General features: G+C 38.1%; 1 protein-coding gene and 1 long non-coding RNA gene across 3 annotated transcripts in view; one reads left to right on the top strand and one right to left on the bottom strand.

Moving 5' to 3' along the window:
* The first annotated feature begins 1,427 nt into the window (after window positions 1-1,427).
* On the top strand, window positions 1,428-18,495 carry LOC143665558 (uncharacterized). The gene is made up of 3 exons (XR_013167054.1): window positions 1,428-1,528; window positions 3,140-3,258; window positions 18,130-18,495. It is a non-coding gene; the product is annotated as an uncharacterized LOC143665558 (long non-coding RNA).
* Window positions 5,991-20,266, bottom strand: part of PCSK1 (proprotein convertase subtilisin/kexin type 1) — a 43,241-nt gene continuing 28,965 nt past the window's right edge. Inside the window, exons 10-14 of one of the 2 annotated variants that reach the window (XM_077139085.1) lie at window positions 16,029-16,262; window positions 13,982-14,139; window positions 12,498-12,631; window positions 10,638-10,799; window positions 5,991-9,110 (exon numbers count right to left, since the gene is read on the bottom strand). In XM_077139085.1, coding sequence (XP_076995200.1) covers window positions 8,733-9,110; window positions 10,638-10,799; window positions 12,498-12,631; window positions 13,982-14,139; window positions 16,029-16,262 — 1,066 coding nt within the window. In that variant the 3' untranslated portion in view covers window positions 5,991-8,732. The remainder of the gene's footprint in view (window positions 9,111-10,637; window positions 10,800-12,497; window positions 12,632-13,981; window positions 14,140-16,028; window positions 16,263-20,266) is intronic. The other variant, XM_077139086.1, reaches the window with a different exon arrangement.

The following is a 20,266-nucleotide window of genomic DNA, read 5'->3' as shown; positions in this document are numbered from 1 at the left end:
ACAGTGAAGTTATACTGCTGGGTTTCCCAGCTGAATGCAAACTGTTTCAGGTGGTCATTCCTGACAGCTATTGAGAAAAAAAATGTTTGCCAGATCAATAGCTGTATGCCAGGTATCAGGGGATGTGTTGATTTTCTTGAGCAATGATATCACATTTGGGACTACAGCTGCAATTGTAGTCACCACCTGGTTAGGTTTACCATAATCTACTGTCATCCTCCCAGACCCATCTTTTTCTGCACAGGCCAAAAAGGAGAGTTGAATTGGGTGTGGTGGGAATCATCACCCCTACATCCTTCAAGTCCTTAAGAGTGACACTAATCTCTGCAATCCCTCCAGAATTCTGGTATTGCTTCTGATTTACTATGTTGCTGCTGAGGCAGTTCTGGTGACTTCCAGTTGGCCTCTCCTACCGTAATAGCCATAATAATCTGTTTTGGTTTGCTAAATGAAGCCAGAATGCAATACACAAGCAATGAAATGGCTTTGATTTAAAAGGGAATTTATTAAGTTACACATTTATAGTTCTAAGGCCATAAAATGTTCAAATTAAGGAATCCAGGGAAAGATATCTTGACTCAAGAAAAGATGAATGATCCAGAACACCTCTGTGAGCTGAGAAGGTACATGGTTGCATCTGCTGGTTCTTTGGCTTCTGGTTTCAAACAGCTTCCCAGGGGGAATTTTCTTTCTACATCTCCAAATGTCTCTGTCTGTGTCAGCTCTGAAGCTTTTTCCAAAATGTCCCCCCTTTTAAAGGACTCCAATAAACTAATCAAGACCCACCTTGAATGGGTGGTTTCACATTTCCATCTAATCAAAAGGTCACACCCTCAATTGGTTTGGTCACATCTGCATGGAAACAATCTAATCATGAGTTCCCCCTAAAATATTGAATCAGGATTAGAGGAACATGGCTTTTCTGAGGTACATAACAGTTTCAAATTAGCACAGGCAGTGTCCTAATTTTTGAGGATATAGCAGTTAATACAAGAGATATTAGTGGAGCATACATTCCATCCAAGCAGACAGACAATAAACAATTAATTATTTATTTGGTTACCCTGGTGATAAATGCTAGAAGGAAACATATTTCAGAGGTTCTGGCAATCTTGGACAGTGTAGTCAGGGAAGGATTCCCTGAGGAAGGGATTATTAAACTGAATTCTGAAGGATGAGTAGGAAGAAAAGAGATGGAGAAAGGGCATTCCTGACAGACTAGCTTGTCCCAGAGAATAGCTTGGGAGCATTGTCATAACAGAAAAAGGCCATGGGCTAAACTCAGAGAGTGAAAGACACAAAGCCATAAAAGAGGTTAGGGTCAGATTATCCAGGACATTCAACCCAGGTTAAGCAGTTTGATACTAACCTAAGTAAAGTGGTTTGTAAAGAAGAGAGTGATGTGATAAAAAACACAATTCAGTTACATCACAATATGAAAAGAGAGCAGGAAGGACTCTTTTATAATAGTCCTGGTGATAGATGATGGCTGTGTAGAACAAGGTGGTGCCATTGAAGATGGAGAAAAGTAAGTAGGTTTGTAAGATATTTAGCAGATAGATTTCATAGACTTGGTGAATTAGATCTGGGAGATGAGCAGGTTTTATGGGGCCTGAAGTTTATAGAATTTTGAGAGCTCTTTCGGAAATGGTTTTGCCATATAAGGGAGAGCCCAAGATGGCTGCCCAAGTCCCATGCATCCCATACATGCAGTATGAGTTCTGGACAAGATGAGTAGAGGCTACCTCCCCTCTGTCTCTTTTTGTTAGAGAGAAACATCTTTCCCAACATCCTCCCTGGCATACTTCTCAAGTCTGGGAAATTGGGTAGAAAGATAGATGATTCTTCAAATTCTCAGAGTCTCTGTGATAAAAAGAAAACAGCTTAGGGAAGGGCATTATCATCTGCAAGCCAAGAAGGTTATCCACATCTGTGCTCTAGTAACAGGATATAATTATTGTCCCACCACACACTTTTGGAATAATAATTATGCTGGGACAACAAGGATAAACTGAGGCTGTCCTCAGCAAATTAGGACAATGGCCACTACCCATTATGGGCATAAGTGACTTGTCCTTCATCTAAGCCATCTCCTCACAGGAAGATGAGTTCCAGCTTCTCCCTTTGTCTCACTGCTGGTGATCTCTGACTCACTCTCCAGCACCTGCTTTCTTTCAGCTGACTTGCTCTGCAGCATTTTGTATGGAGGCAAGAAGGCATGAACCATAAGCTCTCAGTAATAATCTGGCACAAGCTGGGAAATTATTACCTAGAGGTAGTTGGGGAAAATAATATCTCCCCAAGTGATCTGAGAGAATACTGGTCCTGGAAGATGCTCCAAGAAAAAAGGATTCCATTTTGAGAAATGCTAAGAAATGTATCCCTACAGTCACAATGTACACCAGCATAATAAAAGGACTTCTGAGAAATCTTACAATGAAGAAGTATGAAAATATACATTTCACAAATGTATATGACCAGGAATCCTTTTTAAACACACACATACAGCTGATCAATTCACTGAAGAATACACTTGGAGAAATTGTAAAAATTAAATTTAAAAGACATTTTAAAGTCAAGGTAGGAAGGCCTAGGAATGGAGAGAGAAATAAAATGGCCAAATATAGGAGAATACTCCTAGAGGTGGGGCCCCCGACTAGTAATATCCCATTTCTCAATATGTTTTGGCATATTGGGGTCCTGGGGTCTGGACTACACACGAATTTATGTGGGATTACTGCTTGATCCAAAGGATGTCTGAGCTAATATGTTGGTTTGTTGTTCCCCTAAGTGTTTTGGTTCATTTCAAGATAGATAGTGGAGTGTTGATTGACAAAGATAACCATTTCTCTCACTTTTGCATCTACTGGCATTTCTAGTTAAGTATTCCTGGAAGAAGCAGTTTTCCCATTAAAGTATCAGTTTGCAAATTTAGAAGTAAAACTAGAAAATGAAACAGTATGGCACAGGGAAATATGAAGTCAGACCATTTTAAGCTTAGCTGTATGACTTTGGATAAGGGGCCTCTGAGCCACTGTTAGACTCATAGACTTTTTTTGCTCTTTACTCAATACAACAGTATAATTTAGAGCAACCAATCAATAAATCTAAGACTTATAGATTTTTTTTGCTTCTATAGGCAAAAATCAGCATCATAACAAGGTGGCAGCATACTTGGGCCATTCATTCATATTATGAGCTTAGTAGATTCTGGTAAGGAAAGACCAAAGCCTAGGTAATAGAGATTCAACAAACCAGGTGAGTTTGATTTACCTGTGAGGGGCCTATTGGGATGGAGAGGATCTCACAAGTGGGCTTTCTTCATTCTGGTTCTCTTTGGCAAGAGAACTTGAAACAACGTATTTGTTTCTCTTTCATTTCAGATTCTTCTTATCTAAAAAATTTCAATTCAAAATTTATCCTATCCAAGAAATGCTTCCACATCTCACACTGGCATCATGCTCACTACCATGGAATATTCGAGTAACAGTTTTTTTCTGAGAATGTGACTGGAAATTGAAAATTTGGGGGGTGGGGGGTGGGGTGGGAGCTCTGAGCTGTCCCCAAGAATGAGATTTGGGCTGAACCCTGGTGGTGTATGGAAAAGAAGAAGTGATGATGAATGCAGTAGCTATAAAATATTTAAGGCAGAATCAATCCTAGAGTCTGCTTTCCTCACATTGAAAGAGCTTCTGGGCTTATAAATCACCTGTCTCTGCAGCTATTAGGGACAGGGAAAGAGGAAGTAACAGTAGGAAGGAAAATCATGACAAGCCTGAAGGAACAAACCTGAGGATATCTTTCCCCCTACCCATTTCGAAGAACAAATAATGTATTTTGAGCTTGTAGACCCCTCCTCAGGTAAACATTCAGTGAAGATACCCAGATCATGGGGGTAAGTGGAGATGTAGGGTATGTGTATATGTGGAGGAGAGTGAAAGTGCTTTGAGGAGTTCAAGGATAATTGACTAGAGATCCAGTATGGGAACCAGAAGTGATCTCTGCCTTGTTCTTACCTGCTCTGAGAATGACAAATTGTTGTTACCTCCTTGTCACTGACATTAGAACAATGCTTATGAAACACCTATATATGGAAATATACAGGTATTGTGTACAAAATGAGCCGAAGGTAGGCAAGAAGTATTTCACTTTTTCTAACAGAACTTTATTTCTGTTAAGAGCTGATGTGAAGTAAATCTTAGCTGGTTAAACTTTCTCCCCTTACCCAGAGTGCCATTTACATTCTGTGGAAGGCTAAAAGAAAGACTTTGGAAAGGGGGAGGGGGCAGAAGACAGATATGCAGAGGTATCTGTGCCGAACTGGCTTCTAACAATGCCAGCATCACCTGCAACAACCATCCAGCTTTTGGGAAACTCTGGGTGGTTAATAGTGGCCATTGATCATCAATTCCATGCTACCTTTGGATGTGATTCATTTCTGCTACCGGCTGTTACTTCCTAAGTAAACTACCTGTTTACTCAGTCATTATCTGAGGCTTTGCTTTCAAGAAGAACTAAGTCAAGACAAGTCTTTAAAATTACAATTTTGAGCTTGTTTAGCAGGTATTAAGATATATATGGTTTAATATTGACTCCTTTTCTTACAGTTCTAGAAGGCACAATTTGAAAGCGATGGTACTGGTGATATAACAAACAAATGGGTTTTTTATGTAATGAGTCAATTTTGTGGCCCCAATAAGGCTATGTAACAAACTAACCCCTAAACTCCTTGGCTTCCAGCAAAAAACATTTATTCTCACACTCAAAGTTGGCAATTATTTAGGCTGCACTCATCTGGATAGCTCTGCTGTATGTGTGAGTTGGCTGGACTTGGTTCTAGAATGTGGATCTGATGTGTATCTGCTCCACATATATTTATTCTGGAAGCCATGCTAAAGGGACAGTGGCCCCTTGGGGAATACTCCTCTTATGGCATAGATCACTGAAAAGCAAGAGCCAAGCAAACTGTGCAAGCACATTTAAGGCTGTTGTTTGCATCATATCCATTAATATTCCCTTGGTCGAATAGATTGCATGGTCAATCGCAGCATCGATGATTTAGGAAAGTATGCTCTGTTCATAGGGACTAAGGCAGTAGGGTGAATAATCCAAACTATCACGTATTTTAATATTATACCAATACAAATGATGAGGTAGTCAGGAAAACATTCTATTCTCCCTTAGGGGTTAGCATTTATATTTAAAAATTAGGTGCATGGGTTGTTCAGTGGTAAGATGCTCACCTTCCACGCAGGAGACCTGAGTTTGATTCCTGGACCATGCACCCAAAATAAAACAAAAATAAATACATAAATAAATAAATAAATAAATAAATAAATAAATAAATAAAGGGGGTGCAATGGTGGCTCAGTGACAGAATTCAATTTCCAGAGCCTGCCCATGCCAATAATAATAATAATAATAATAAAAATTGAATGTTTGTCCTCGGGATGCATGTATTTGGGTTTGTACTCATAGCTTGTGCATGACTCACCCTTAGTTACTGAATCAATGTTCAAAAGAAAATAGACATATAATCAATCCATCTTTTTGTGACAAATTTGAAGATGGCTGGGCTTGAAGTACAAAATCCAGTTATAACAGTGCTTCTGTAATATCCAAAAGATTATTCTTGTTTGATTGAATAATAACTGTGGAGAAAAGAGAGCATGAGGACAGGAGATACAGTTGGGAATCGGAGGGTTTTCATAAACAGACCTCTGGGAAGCATAGCTACCTTACCCTGGTCAATAAACAGTATGTTTAGTGAATTATTGCAAATCATTTCTCTTGCACCTTTAGTTTTTGTTGTCGTTGTTCTTTCTCCTCAATACTTCAGTTAAGTCTCTATAATACAACCGTTTTGTTAAGAATGTAAAAGCCTGAACTATAAAGGAAAACGAAATGTACCTATTCAAGTAGATTCTTAAATTGCCTCCCTAAAATTTTTTTTTCTCAAAAGGAATTAACTTCTTAATGTAAACCTTCAACTTTTCTTTTATTTAGTCCATTTGGGAAACATAATCAGTAAATGAGGGAAAGCCTATTTTTATTGGAAACATAAGCTGTTTTTCTTTTTACCTTAGTGAGAAACCATTTATTCTTTGGATTTATGAGCATATTTTACATTTTCTAGTTAATACATCGAGTGTATAATGTGAGAGTTCCCTTAAGAACACACATGTTAAACTCAGCTAACACATTGTATTAGGCTATTAGACAAATGTCACTTTTAATATCACAACACATACATATTATACTTTTTTTCATTGACAGAGGAACATGCCTTTCAAAAAATATTTTATTAGATCAAACTTTCTTATTCTCAGGAAAACTTTTGGTTCTTCAATATAATTTAATATGCCTTTTAAAATTCTGTTTGATAAAAGCATTTGGTACATTATAAATACCTGTAAAGAAAATATAGTTTAAAATTCCAAGGTAAATATTTAATGTTCCCTCTCATACATTTTCACAAAAATCCACATAGGCACTAAGAAAGACTGACAATAAAAATATTTTGCATCTGAACGATATACTCCAGGTTGGGAATAAACATAATTTCATTTCAATATTAAAGCTTCTCTAGAGTGAAATTTTGGCTACAAACCAATGAGCTGATCTGGGTTTTAACCAGGAAAAGTTACTGTTAGAAAAGATTAACAAGAAAGCGCCATACATTTAACACTAGATTAGAAATGGGGAAAGGATTGGTTTTAGTCCCAGCTCTTTCATTTATTGCCATTTACTGACATCTTTGGGCCTCAGGTTTTGTTTTTGCTTTTTAGTTGAAATTTATGTGAAAATTAAGCTCATAACTCTATGGTCTTTTTCAACTTTAACATTTTTTGCTATGTGGTCATATTCAAAATTTGAACCCAAACTTTCTATCAAGCAACATGTGAAATTTCCAAGGTGAGATGCGGTGATTGTTTTAGGTGATGGCCTCTAAGCTCTGCAGATACTCTCCTTCTGCACAAATTCAGATGGTAGGACAGGGGGCGAAAGTTTGCCCCATCACACTTCAAACCATAGCAGGTGACAGTCCCTAGTGCCTTCTTCCTGGACCAATGTCAAGGGTGGCCTTATGCAGTTCCAACTTCGTGGAAGATTGTAAGCAGCAGATTCAATGGGAAAATGCCAACATTATAAGTGTGTGGACCTTTCCGATCATAGAGAGTGGGTGGCTTAGGGAGCTGGCAATTAATGGATTCGTATAAATCACCATCCAATTGAGTTTAATGAATATGTAAAACCAGATGTCAGAGCTCCTTTCAGGGGTCTAAAACACCTTTTTTGTTCCCCTATAAATGCAAACTAAATGAACTAGATCATGGCAAATTCTCATAATTATCAACAATTGTACAGATCATGCCTGAAAGAAATTGAGGGTAGTTCTTTTTTCCCCTCTAAGGCATTTACACTTTGTACACGTTCCTGCAGGGGTGGGCAACATCCAACGCCTATGCGATCCTGACAATAAACAAGTAATTGGCCCTGTAAGCAGCATGGAGCAGGCTGCAATGAGGAAAAATGGGCCTGAGGACCAGAGGTTTACGTGGAGTCTCACTTTTTCAATGGTCACTCAAATTTTTAAAACATTCTGCAAACCAAACAAAATCTGTCAGAGAGACAAATGCGTCCTGTGGATGGCCAGTTTGTGTCCTCAGATTTCAAGATCAGACGCATGAGAATTCGGATTCTATCAGCTGTTCAGGTTAGGGAAGAAGACCTTTAGAGTCAAAAAATGAACTCCCAGTTTCAAAGATCTAGAAAAACCTGTTCTAATGAACACAGTTTAAAGCAAACAAAACCCTCTTATAGGTTCTCCACATTATGAATATGCTCCCATTATTATATCGGTTCTCCTGACTATGAATGGTTTCCTGTTATTATTGTTTAAAATATATATATATATATATGACTAGGAATTTGCCAAGACCCAATTACAGTTTGTTCGGTGAAAGTGGTATAAATTAGTTCTCTCAATATTTAGTTTGTGACTGAGAAAGGGGACAGGTAAGAAGGGAAATGAGAGCAAGATCAGAGCACCTGGCATGAGTCACAATCACCTTTGGATCCATGAGACTTCCACATGGTACAGCAAACAAACAGGAACGTTCTAAAGCTGCTCAAATCAGATAACACAGATTTCAAGGTCTAAGTTGTCCAGCCTTTCTCCAAATGGCCAGATTCCCACTCCCTGAATAAGAAGTGCTTTGAAATAGAAAGATCATGGGTCTAACTATGAATTCTGCCATTAGAGACTTTCCAAAAGCTTCCTTGGCATCCATATTTGAAGAACCATATGGCAAAGATAGGGAGCAAGCTGTAAGAACAGGTTTCTTTCTCTCTTATTCTTTGCAGTATAGTTTTCTAAATTAATCTGTTGCCCAGGTTTTGCTTTTCCTTTTGAGAAATGAAATGAGTGGGCCTAAAGAGGCATTCTCAGGTGGTCTGAGAACCACATGTGAATTGTGACTCCAGAAAGAGCAAACCCTTTTACCTGTGCAGGCAATGAAGACGGATTTTGAAAGCGCTATGATCAATTCAAGAAGATAGATTTCCTTCTTGAGCTCATCCACTTCAAATGTACAGCTTGGGGAGAAAAAGAAAAAGTATCACAAAGGATATAATAACCATAAGGATCAGTGACAAAAGAACCACTTCAGACACAGGCAAAATATACAGGGCAGAAAGAAGCATGAATATGTCCAACTCAGGACCTTATTTTAATTTTCCTCATTCAAAATGTCCACCAGCGCTTGCAGCAGACGGTCATCCCTGTGTTTGTAAGGTTTTGTGTTATAAAAAATGTCCACGTAGTCATTGTACAGACTGTCCTCGGAGTCTTTAAGTTGGGAAGGTTTGTTCAGCTTTTCCAAGGCTTTGTAGAAATTTTCATAAGGGATGTTCAGCTTTGCACTTGGAGACTTCTTTGATGACTGTTTTGGAGGCAAGTTTTTGCTGAAAGCACTTTGAAGGAGCCGCAGCATGGCCTCGGAAGGGGCTCCCTGCTCCATCTCAGCACTTCCGCCCCCCACACCGCCACTGCTGGGGCTGTTGGACACCTGGCGGCTCTCGATCAGGTTCACAAGCGTGGGCTGCTCCTAAAACACATAATGCCACCGACAAAGGGAAGAAGCCTCATTATTTCGTGAAAGGCATGCGAGCTGCAGCCCTGGCACCAATTTAATGCCTGCCCCTTGAGAGGCCGTGGGGGCGGCAGAAAGAGCCGGACGTACAGACTTAAAACATTCTGGAGTTAAAGTTCTCATCCTTCCGCTTACTGCTGTATCCTTAACAATCTTTTTAATCTCCCTGAACCTCACCTGTAAAATGGGAATCAAGAAACCTCCATTTCCTAGTGGCTTTGAAGATTAACCTTGATAATGTACGTAAGCGCTCAGTACTCGTTGATCTCCTTCACTCATCAACACGGAGGTAGTGGAACCCATTTTTGTGGAGGAGATGATGTTAAAACAGTCAACGACTCCTACAGAAGCCAGCGGCTGGGTGCTGTTCTGTTGGAGCAGGGTCCTCAAGGCCTTTTGCCCTGTCGGGAGCAAAGCTTTTAGCTGCTGACTTGTAAGGAGGGATCAGGAGGAGAATGGGGTGGTGGGCTGGGTAGGAGGGAACTGGAGGGATCCTAGAAGTAGCTCACTGTCAACCATAGTGGAAGCATTTCAATTCTCTAACAGCCAAAGGAGCCCTGGAAATACCCTTAAAGAATCACAAAGGAGAAGCCCTCATAAGAGTAAAGTATCTCCAGGATGGCAGAGAAGACCCTGGAGCTGTGGTCCTAGAGGGAAGAGGGATGTTAGAGGGGTGCTTTACAGAATGTCAATGGGGCCAGAAGCTGAGCTGAGGCCTTGACACAGATAGTTTATATGTTTTTCCAGGGCAAATATTACATCTTTGTATTTTCCAAAGTGTCCAGTCAGAGCCAGACCCATTTAGAGCAGACCATTTGAGAAACTCTGAGGACATAGCTACCACATCTACATGCTGAGGGATACAGGCATAAAGAAAATGTGGTCCCTGCATGCTGTCTAAGGAGAAGCCAGCACTGAGACCTCAGGACTCAAATAATTTACTTTCACTGTCTTCCTATATTTTCTGAGAGAAATTATGATTTTATAGTTCCCTTTGGTATTGCCAGGAAGTGTTAGCTAAAGAATTGGTAAAGAGAAACCTACATAATTGGGCCACCCGAACCTTGACTTTCTTTCTTCAAAATGGACATATGGCATCTGTCCTTCCTATGTTAAGGGGATTTTAGGTTAAGTGAGATAATGTGAAAATGCTTAAAAACTGAGTGCAACACAAATGCTAGGTATAGACATGCATAGACAGCTTTCTAAACAAGTTGATATCTGTCATAAATGGAGAAAATTCAGGTCAGGAAACGCAATCATTTTGAATTTATTCATTCTAATGTTTAAATTCTGGACGAAAGAATGAAGGAAAAAAATAATAGGATTTCATCCTATGCAAAATCAACAGTTTACCACCCCCTCGCACTCCCTCTCTTACCACCCTGCCCACATCGGACTTCAAACTTAGGTACAGCTTCACTGACTGTATTGTCTATGACAGTTCGAAGGTGAGCATGCCAAGCAGAGAGCCACACAGACCTCCCCTGCATCCACCACCTTCTCCACCCCTCTTCTGTCATTCTGAACAGTGTTGTAGGATGTGTAGACGCGAGGCTGTTTCATGTGTTCTGGCTGAGATGAGGTCCCATGCAAAATCAGCTTCCAGTTCACGATTCTTCCTTCATTTTGCATTCTTCCAGACTAAGGAATAAGCATACAAACATTTTAGTGTGTATGTTTTGAATAATATAAAGCACGCTCATTCAAAATATCCAAAGGAAATTTCATCATTAAAATCTAAATTGAAAAGTAAATGTAGGGCGGTGCAACTGGTGGTTCAGTGGCAGAATTTTCACCTGCCATGCTGGAGACCCGGGTTCTATTCCCAGAACCTGTCCATGCCACACATACACACACAAAAAAAGTATATGTATTCCATTTGTAGAGTTACCTATTTGAGTGAACAAATAGGTAATCAATGGATTCACTCTTGCTTTGAAAATCAGTAGTTTACAGGTTGTAAAAGATGTAAACATGATGAATTGCTTGGCAATCAAATATATATTTTAAAAGGAAGGACTCTATATATGAACCTCCTTTTCTATATTGGATATGTTCTTGGAAAGTTAAGTATAACTTTTATAAATAGATTTTTATTTACCAAATATCAACTTACAGAAACATTTCAATGGGGGAAAATCAGCCTCTATACAGCCTTTATAATCAGACTTCAGCATTAATCAGACCTTAAAAACTGTATTTATGGAAACAGTAATAATTTTAGAGATTTTACCAATACATATAAATAATATGCTGAAATGTAAAATAGCTTTAAAATATCTGTAAGTATAGAGTCAGATTTTGCAGACATTATATACAATAGTCACATCTTGGTCAATAGATTTTCTGAGCTTCCTGCTGGTAAAATAGAATTAAAGAATGAGTAAAGACTAAGGCAAAAAGAGGACCACCTACTAAGAACACACTCTTGTTTCTCCTGTAGGAGTGGGAAGTTTCACAATTTCAGTTTCTAAATTACAACTTCAGCAGTTTTTAGGAGAAGGCTGTTCTCAGAGAATGAAAATAGCAATGACTACAAATTTATATTCATTTAATTGACAGCTCCAGAAATTTGAAATCATTTCTTTAAAAAACAATTATGTAGAAATTGAAATTTCAGTGCCGCTGATGCATATAAATCCTTTTACTAGAGGCACTCAGAACCAAAACATTCATTTATCTTCTCACCTGTAGAGAATTCTGGAGGCATAATGCAAGAATAAATAATTCAGTTGTATTTTGGCTCAAACGCTCTTTGCTCTCTCCTTTCATTTTTGTGAATGTGTGTTACAATTTTAGAAGGATGTCAAAGAGCATTAAGCAGAATGAAAGAGAAATAAGAAATGCTTTTTGGGGTTGTTTCATGGCTGAAACTAAAAAAAAAAAGCATTTTATCTAACAAGTCAACTACTTCTAAAAGCTACTGCAGAAAATAATAGTAAAGGGGTCTTCATGTGCTCCCAGTAAAGTGCCATAACAAAGTTGGTCTGAGCATTTGATTATCTCTGTGAATATAAATACAGCTGAATAGGTCAAGTTATGCGGCTGGCTGCATTAATACATGGGAACAACTGGATTTGTCCCATACTCTGTCGTGTTGTATATCAACACATCTTTTACTCTCTCTTATAGTGTGGCTGGAGGTGCCTAATCTTTTTTTTCCCTTCTTATCTATATAACCAAATGAATGAGCCTTAAAACACTACACTCTTTCCTTATTTCTACTAAGGAATGATCAAATTCTGTAGGGCCCTGATTAATGATGACACCTACCTTAAAAATTCTTTTTAAAGTGCTTTAAAGTGAGCTGCTGTTCTTCATTCTCTCAGTCATACTTACCATGTCTGTAATTCGCAATGTCCAGGTGCCTATGGGGTTTTCTCCCCACGTGTGAACAGACATGAAGTCCCAATTCTTAAAGCCATTAGGAGAAGTATCCCTCTCTCTTTCAGCCAAAAGTACAGTACTGGTTCCTATTTTCATGTGACAAAGATAGGTTAATGAGTGAGTTGACAATTCTCATAGTAGGGTGGTCTCCAGCACCTGATAACTGAAAACGAAAGCTGGGAGAGAGTAATCCTTTTGATTTTCTCTTTTAGTATAAGACAAGGGTTAAGACATTCACAAGAAAACATGATCTTATCCATGTTATCGAGTACATTGCCTTGTATATAACAAGTTCTCAATAAATATTTATGGAAATAATGAACAGATATATTAAGTAAGGGTTTATTTCAATAAGAAGAATTCAGAGAACCACATTTACAAACTGGACTAAAGAATAAATTCAAGGATTTAAAATACATTATAGTGGAGCTATCACTTTGAAATTTAAAAGGAAATCTTGAATATATCGCAGAGGTCTAAGTTTACATTCTAGAATAGACATTTAAAAAGGAAGTTGTATTAATTTAATAATCTTTGTCACATAAAAACTAGTGGTAGGGGCAACTCTAGACTCTGAAGTCCAAGCCCCTTATAGATCAAGAAATAATATTGCTTTCTAAATGAAAGAGTTAAATGATTAGGACCAGCAATTAAAAAACTACTCCACCAACAAAGCCCAATTCTAAGACTTCTTAGAAGCATAGCTACAATGTTAATAAAACCTACTTCAAACCTCTAGGAAGTTCATATCCTAAAAGGCGATTATAGAGATAGCTCATCTTAATAATATATCATCTATAGAAATTGAATTTAGTCAGTAGAGTCCTACTAAAACATGAAAGAGTATCATGACAACTTTTCCTGGTTGGATTGTGGTTTATGCTTCACAAGCCTTTTTCCTAACACTCTCTCATCTGATTTATACTCTCTTAGGAAAGTGCAAATGTCCATGTAGACAATTCTTGTCCTTAATTATATTATTATGGAAAATCTGTCCTCTTTCATGGATCAGAATTCCAAGTTTTTCAACTGATTCCTTGGATGTTTCAGATATATCTGTAAGCCTCATTAATCATTTTAAGTATCAGCATACCTTTCATTAACATTGCTACCTAAATGAAATGAATGCTAAGCCAGTGACCTGGGAAATGGAACACAGTTTGAAAATCTGTCCACCTGACTCCAGGGAAGTTTATCAGTTGGGAATATTTCAATAGGCGTCCTTTTCTGCTCACTTAAGATCCAGTAGGAATGAACAGGGCAGAGGGAGCTCTGACACCAAGAAAAATGAAAAGTAACCGTATTTTTAAGATCTGAGAAAATTAATTTGGAGACAGTCCTGTGAAAGAACAGAAACAATCTTTGTTTCAAAACCATTCAACTGACATTTAAAGAAATGGCTTAGAAGAAAATTTTTGAAAAGTTTTGTTTTTTACCAGCAGCAGAAGTGAGTGTGACATGAAGGTCTCCTCTGCGAGAATATTCAATTGTTGCTTCGAATTGCACATGCTCCAGGGACTTGATAGCATTTTCTTGTCCTTCACAAGCTCTTGTTGGAATTTCAATGATAACTTCTCCATTAGCTTTCAGGGCTCTAAATACATGAAGAATCATCATTGAATAAAGTATCTCTCTTCTTCCTTGCATTTTATGTATATGTGTACATCTCAACCATGACTAGAAGCTCAGTTAGGCTTGTTGTCTCTCCTTGTTATGAAGAGAACCCAATTTGGGGTTAGCTATAAATGAATTTTAATGGATATTAACATGGTAAGGTACATAGATCTTGAATCCAATGCTATTTGTCATGGAATGGAATTCAGGCAGGTTTGCCTTTGACTCGTTGAAAAGTCATTTATTATTGTCCTATCAAAAAGAACCTCCTTGGGGAGAAATTCAACTTCCCCAAGTTGAATTCTTGATATTCTCACAAGCAGTGTGGACAACCAAAGCTATAGGCTGAGCCCCCAGTCTTGGGGTTTGTTCACATGAAACTTAACCCCACAAAAGATAAGTCAAGTCTACTTAAAATTTAGGCCTAAGAGTCACCCCCAAGAGAGCTTCTTTTGTTGCTCAGATGTGGCCTCTCTCTCCAGCCAATATGATGAGCAGTCTCACCACCCTCCCCCTCTCTGCGTGGGACATGACTCCCAGGGGTGTGGACCTTCCTGGCAATGTGGGACAGAAATCCTAGAATGAGCTGAGACTCAGCATCAACGGATTGAGAAAAACCCTAGAATGAGCTGAAACTGAGCATCAAGGGATTGAGAAAACCTCGACCAAAAGGGGGAAGAGTAAAATGAGACAAAGTGTCAATGGCTGAGAGATTCCAAACAGAGTCGAGAGGTTATCCTGGAGGTTATTCTTATGCATTGAGTAGATATCACCTTGTTATTCAAGATGTAAGGGAGAGGCTGTAGGGAACTGCCTGAAAATGTAGAGCTGTGTTCCAGTAGCCACGTTTCTTGATGATGATTGTATAATGATATAGGTTTCACAGTGTGACTGTGTGATTGTGAAAACCTTGTGTCTGATGCTCCTTTTATCTACCTTGTCAACAGACAAGTAGAATATATGGAACAAAAATAAATAATAGGGGGAACAAATGTAAAAATAAATTTAGTTTGAAATGCTAGTGATCAGTGAAAGCGAGGGGTAAGGGGTATGGTACGTATAGTTTTTTTTTTTCTCTATTATCATTTTATTTCTTTTTCTGTTGTCTTTTTATTTCTTTTTCTAAATCGATGCAAATGTACTAAGAAATGATAAATATGCAACTATGTGATGATATGAAGAATTACTGATTGTATATGTAGAATGGAGTGATATCTAAATGTTTTGTTTGTTAATTTTTTTTAATTAATAAAAAAAGTTAAAAAAAAAAAAAGAACCTCTTAAGAAATTGTTTTTATCTATAATGACTTCTCAAATGGATGCCCTCAATCATGATTGCTTTGATGGAAACAACTAAACACTCATACTAGATTCTATTTCTGTGGTGAGATATGGTAGGGGATCAGCAATGTCTATGTGAAAGCATTATGACAAATCTCTTTCATGGAAGAAAAGTCATGAATCGCATAGCACTGTGGCTTGGAGTGAGGCTATTTTGGAAGTGGTTTGGGGCAGTAATCAGGTAGCAGGTACTGCATTTAATCAATTCTAAGATGCAATTTAAAAAATTGAATTTGGAATAAACCTTAAAATTGATGGTTGATCACAGTTTAATCATCAATGATTTTTCTTAGCAGTATGTAAAATGATGCTGCATTTTAGACATAATTCAAGACAGGAGGAAGACTATTAGAGGAAAATACAAATATGATAGCATGATTTGAAGATCTTTAATCTCTTAGTGATCCTCCTGGAGACCCATAGAGAACTCTGGTAAACTTCCTCTCCATCTATTCCAGAAGTACAGGTGGGAAAACAAATAGCCAGAGTGTTAAACATTATAATCAGAGTGTTCCTGGTGGCACTTACCTGGGCTCAAAGTCATTGTCCTTTACAACACATTCTTTCTTCTCAGGAACACTAGTCCAGGTCCTGGGATCAGCTAAATCCACCAGTGCCTTGGCATTTAGCAGCCCAAATCCAAATCGACTATTCACCATCAGGCCTGCTCCATTCTTTTTCCATCCCGGGTTATTAGCCAGTGGGTCATATTCAGAGGTCCAGACAACCAAGTGTTGCATATCTCGCCAGGTGAGATCTGGACTGGAGGGAAAGTGACCCAAAGCATCTTTCAGGGACGAAAATGTGAAGTTTCCTTGCAAAAGCAAGTACTAAAAACAAGCATCTCCATGCAGTGATTATGAAGTGCCTTTTGCACTTGCACTTATGTAAGACTAGTGTATATTACTATAGTATGTCTTTTCATTCAGAATTCAAAATACAGTCCTGAAAACTTCTCCTCATACATGAGTACTCCTATTTTTCTCATAAGCACTACTGTGAGAAAAATTTGGTCCTCAGCGTTGCAGAAGAATCAAAGAAGTATAGGACTTGGAATCCAATTTCTAATTACTTAAACTTAACTGGGGCAAAATAAATAACGACAATACTTCCTTTGTGTCTTCCAGTCTTCTGTTGTCCATTCAAAGCCTTAGCACTTTCAGCTTCATGAACCACAGATGACTTCCTTCTTAGGATGAGTCAGATTTTAAAGACACAGGCCTGCTTCCTGCTCTTAAACATTTTTTCTCTGTGTATCAGAAGTATCAAGAAACTTAAGAGACTTGGGATTGCTCTTGCAAAACACTATGTTAAATGCTGTAGGGGTGTTCAAGGAGTTGATTCTTTCTTTAAGATTACAATCCAGTAAAATAACTAAGTCTTTATATAACTATAACACATCTGTTGTATGCTTTCTTCATGGCATAATATATTGTGGGAGCTTGGAAGAGAAAGTATTCTCTGGGCTAGAAAGATCAAGAAAGGCATTTCTGGGAGGAAATATTTGAGCTGAATTGAAAGAATGGATAAATCTATAAAGAGTTGGAGAAGTGGGGATATAACCAACGAGAGCAAAGGCGCAGAGTAGCAAAGTACTTCTTTTACCATATCTGGTTGTGGTGGCCAGGTTACAATGAATAGTCTGATTTCCTGGAGCAGGGAAGGGGCAACCAAAAGTACTGGGCCAGAGTGGTAAGGACTTGGGTTGCAGCATAAGCATATATTTTATTCTTTGGGCACTGTCAAATCTTTGGGAATTATCACAGATTTTTTTTAGGAAAGAAATGGTAAAATCAGTAGCCTTGATAAGATTAATTTATTGGTCTTTTAAAGATAATTCAGAAATGGAAGGGTATGTTAGATCTATTATAATGAAGATAAGGCCTTCTTGGTCGTCTTATTTAAAATTTCAATTATCCCCATGTGCTCTTGGCCCCTCTTATCCGACCATACTTTTTCCTCTTCCATAGCATTTATCACCTTCTAACAAACCAGGAAATTAATTCATTTTGTGTATAATTAATCGTCTATCTCCCTTGTTAGAATTTAGCCATGAGAATGGCAAGATCTTTATTTATTTTTTTATTTATCTTTATTCTTTGATGTGTACCAAACACCTAGAACAATGTCAGGCATAGGGTATATGCTGAATAAATATTGCTTGGTTGAGTAATTAAATGTACGTAAGTGTTGACAAGACCTGAATTTAATTTGAAGCTTACTGGTATTAGTCATTAGTCAGAGACTTTCAAGATCTCAAGCTTTTCCTTGCGTTTGAGCCCTGCATTGTTTCCAACCACCCAGCAAAGCATTATTTAATAAATAAATGCCCAACTGTTTATTCCTGGAGGTGCCTATCTCATCACCAGGATGTAGAACAATCACCTGGGGACTCTGGCTCAATTTGCTGTTGTCTCCCCTGAGCCCATAATATGCAGTCTCCTGGTGACAAGAAACAGACAACGTACATTATTAAACACACCACTTATTCCCAGAGAATGATGATGGATGCCTTAGACAGACTCCAGTTCAGTGATTTTCAGAGGGTCACAGAGACCGCTTAATTCATAATGTGAAGTTAGAACGGTAAAAGGCTTTACTAATCATCTTAATTTTCTTAAACTTCCAGTCTTACTCAGGGAACTACAAAGAAGAAACAAAAATAACTGAAGCAAGCTGACATACCAACAATCCTCTGAGGTGCTAATGAAGACCCTTACCTCCAAAGGAAAGGAGGAACTATAATAAACAAGTCATAGTGACACCAAAAAGTCTGCTTATCTTCACCAGATAAGCCTATTCCTACATAAACACCTTGGTGAACAGTCCTTGCAAATTTATGGCCTATGGTCCAAGAACATCTTGCCCTGGACAACTCACAGAGATCACATCCTCCTTGCTTTCCCTTCCATCCCTCCATATCCTTTTTTTGTTCTAAGTAAGTATATAAACTGTTTCTCTGCCACTTTGCTTGAGCAGTAACTTCCATTTAATATTCCTCCCACACGTGCCATTTAGCTCAATAAACTTATTCTGCACTTTATTTTTCAGAGTCTGTTTTCAACTTAAAAATAATCAGCTTACACTTGAAAATAATGAAAATTTCTGAGTCCTACCCCAAGCTACTGAATCAAAATATTTGAGAGTTGGGTATGATTATGATACATGTTAAATGTGAGCAAAAATTTTAGTCAGTTCTATGGTACAGCTGAAATAATAAGAGTTCTTAGAAAGAATACAAGCATATAACCAATTAAGACAGTTCCGATTCATTTCGAATCATGGGGGTAGAGTAAGGCGCATGAGAAAACACTTTAGACTGTTTTCTACCACCAAAGAGCTGTGTGATCTTAAGCAAGTCACTTCATCTGTCTGAGCATGAGTTGACTCATCCATAAAATGAGAAGGATGAATAAGACAAATTCCAGAATTCCTTACTATTCAGACCTTCTAGCCACCTAATATTATAAATACCTCTTTGTAGATCCTGTTTCCATGTTAGCCATCTCACATTGAGGGGAGAGTCAACTAACTTAGCATAAATGGCTATTTTTAATTTTAGGAACAATTTTCCTGTAAAATATTTTATTGAAATATTTGCTTCTTTCCAGTCTTTGAAAGGATTTTTTTGGTGAAAGCCTTTATTAAGGTTGTCAATGGGCAACAACCAGCTTCCCATTTGAATCACCAGTGAGCAGCTATGCATATGGAGGTTGTTCTGGCTCATAAAACACAATGCAGTTGTATATCGAGGAGACCTTAGTCAGGATCCTCTTTTTTTTTTGGCTGGGGGAGAGGTGCAAGGTCTGGGAATCGAACCGGGGTCTCCCCCAAGGAAGGCAAGGATTCTACCACTGAACCACCCGTGCACCCTGGCAGGGTCCTGACAATCAAAAGAATCATATACAGAGCAGAGGCTTTCTAGATTTCTATATTAGAGTTACAGGTTTCATTGTTTCACAATTTTCTTTTATCTATTCTTTGCAAAATATTTAAGAGGTCTTCATTGTCATGCAATTAAGAAAATTAAGCCTATTTTCCTAACAGTTATACTTCTTTTGTGTGATTACATTTCATAAACGAAAAGAAGCTAACAATAGCACATCTCTTTCCTGACAGCCTTCCTTTGTTAATTAGTGCTCACCAGCATCCACAATAATTAAGTTAAAAAAAACTGCATTGGGTTGCTAGTCAAAGATATGTTTACAGAAAATAAGGCTTATGGAATTGAATACTGAAATTTACCACTGCTTCTAATTAGAAGAGATGTAGGTAAAGTCATCTAGAGACACAAAAAAGTCTTAGGGGCTACCTCGTTCAGCCTCTAATTATTCCCAGGTGAGCCCAGATGTTAGAGATTTTTCCAACTTGGAAACTTTTTCCAACATTTCACAGCCCACTGAGTCCAGGTTTTCTTTGATGTGATTTACCCAGAGGTTTCCTGCAGCATTGAAAGTCCACTTCCCTTTCTCTAATTAAAAACAGACAATTGGTACCTCCAAAAGTGTGACGGGAGTCACGCATCACGTCAGAATTTTTCTTCTCTATGAAAAAACACTGACTCGTTTGCTGTCTCCACAAAAGACTGAGTTTATGATCTGTCTTCTTTCTGATGTATCCTCACTGCATAATAATAGTGGTACCAAAAGGCATTTATCCAAGGAATTCCTCTATTCTCTTGAGGCAGGATAAAATAGGACAACTGTAAGTCCTTGGTCTCCTATTCAGCTCTGAAAGAGTTAGACAACTGCAAGTTGTTTAACTTG

Source organism: Tamandua tetradactyla, chromosome 21 (genome assembly GCF_023851605.1).
Source record: "Tamandua tetradactyla isolate mTamTet1 chromosome 21, mTamTet1.pri, whole genome shotgun sequence".
Lineage (NCBI taxonomy): Eukaryota > Metazoa > Chordata > Mammalia > Pilosa > Myrmecophagidae > Tamandua > Tamandua tetradactyla.
This window is presented reverse-complemented; position numbering and strand designations above follow the sequence as displayed.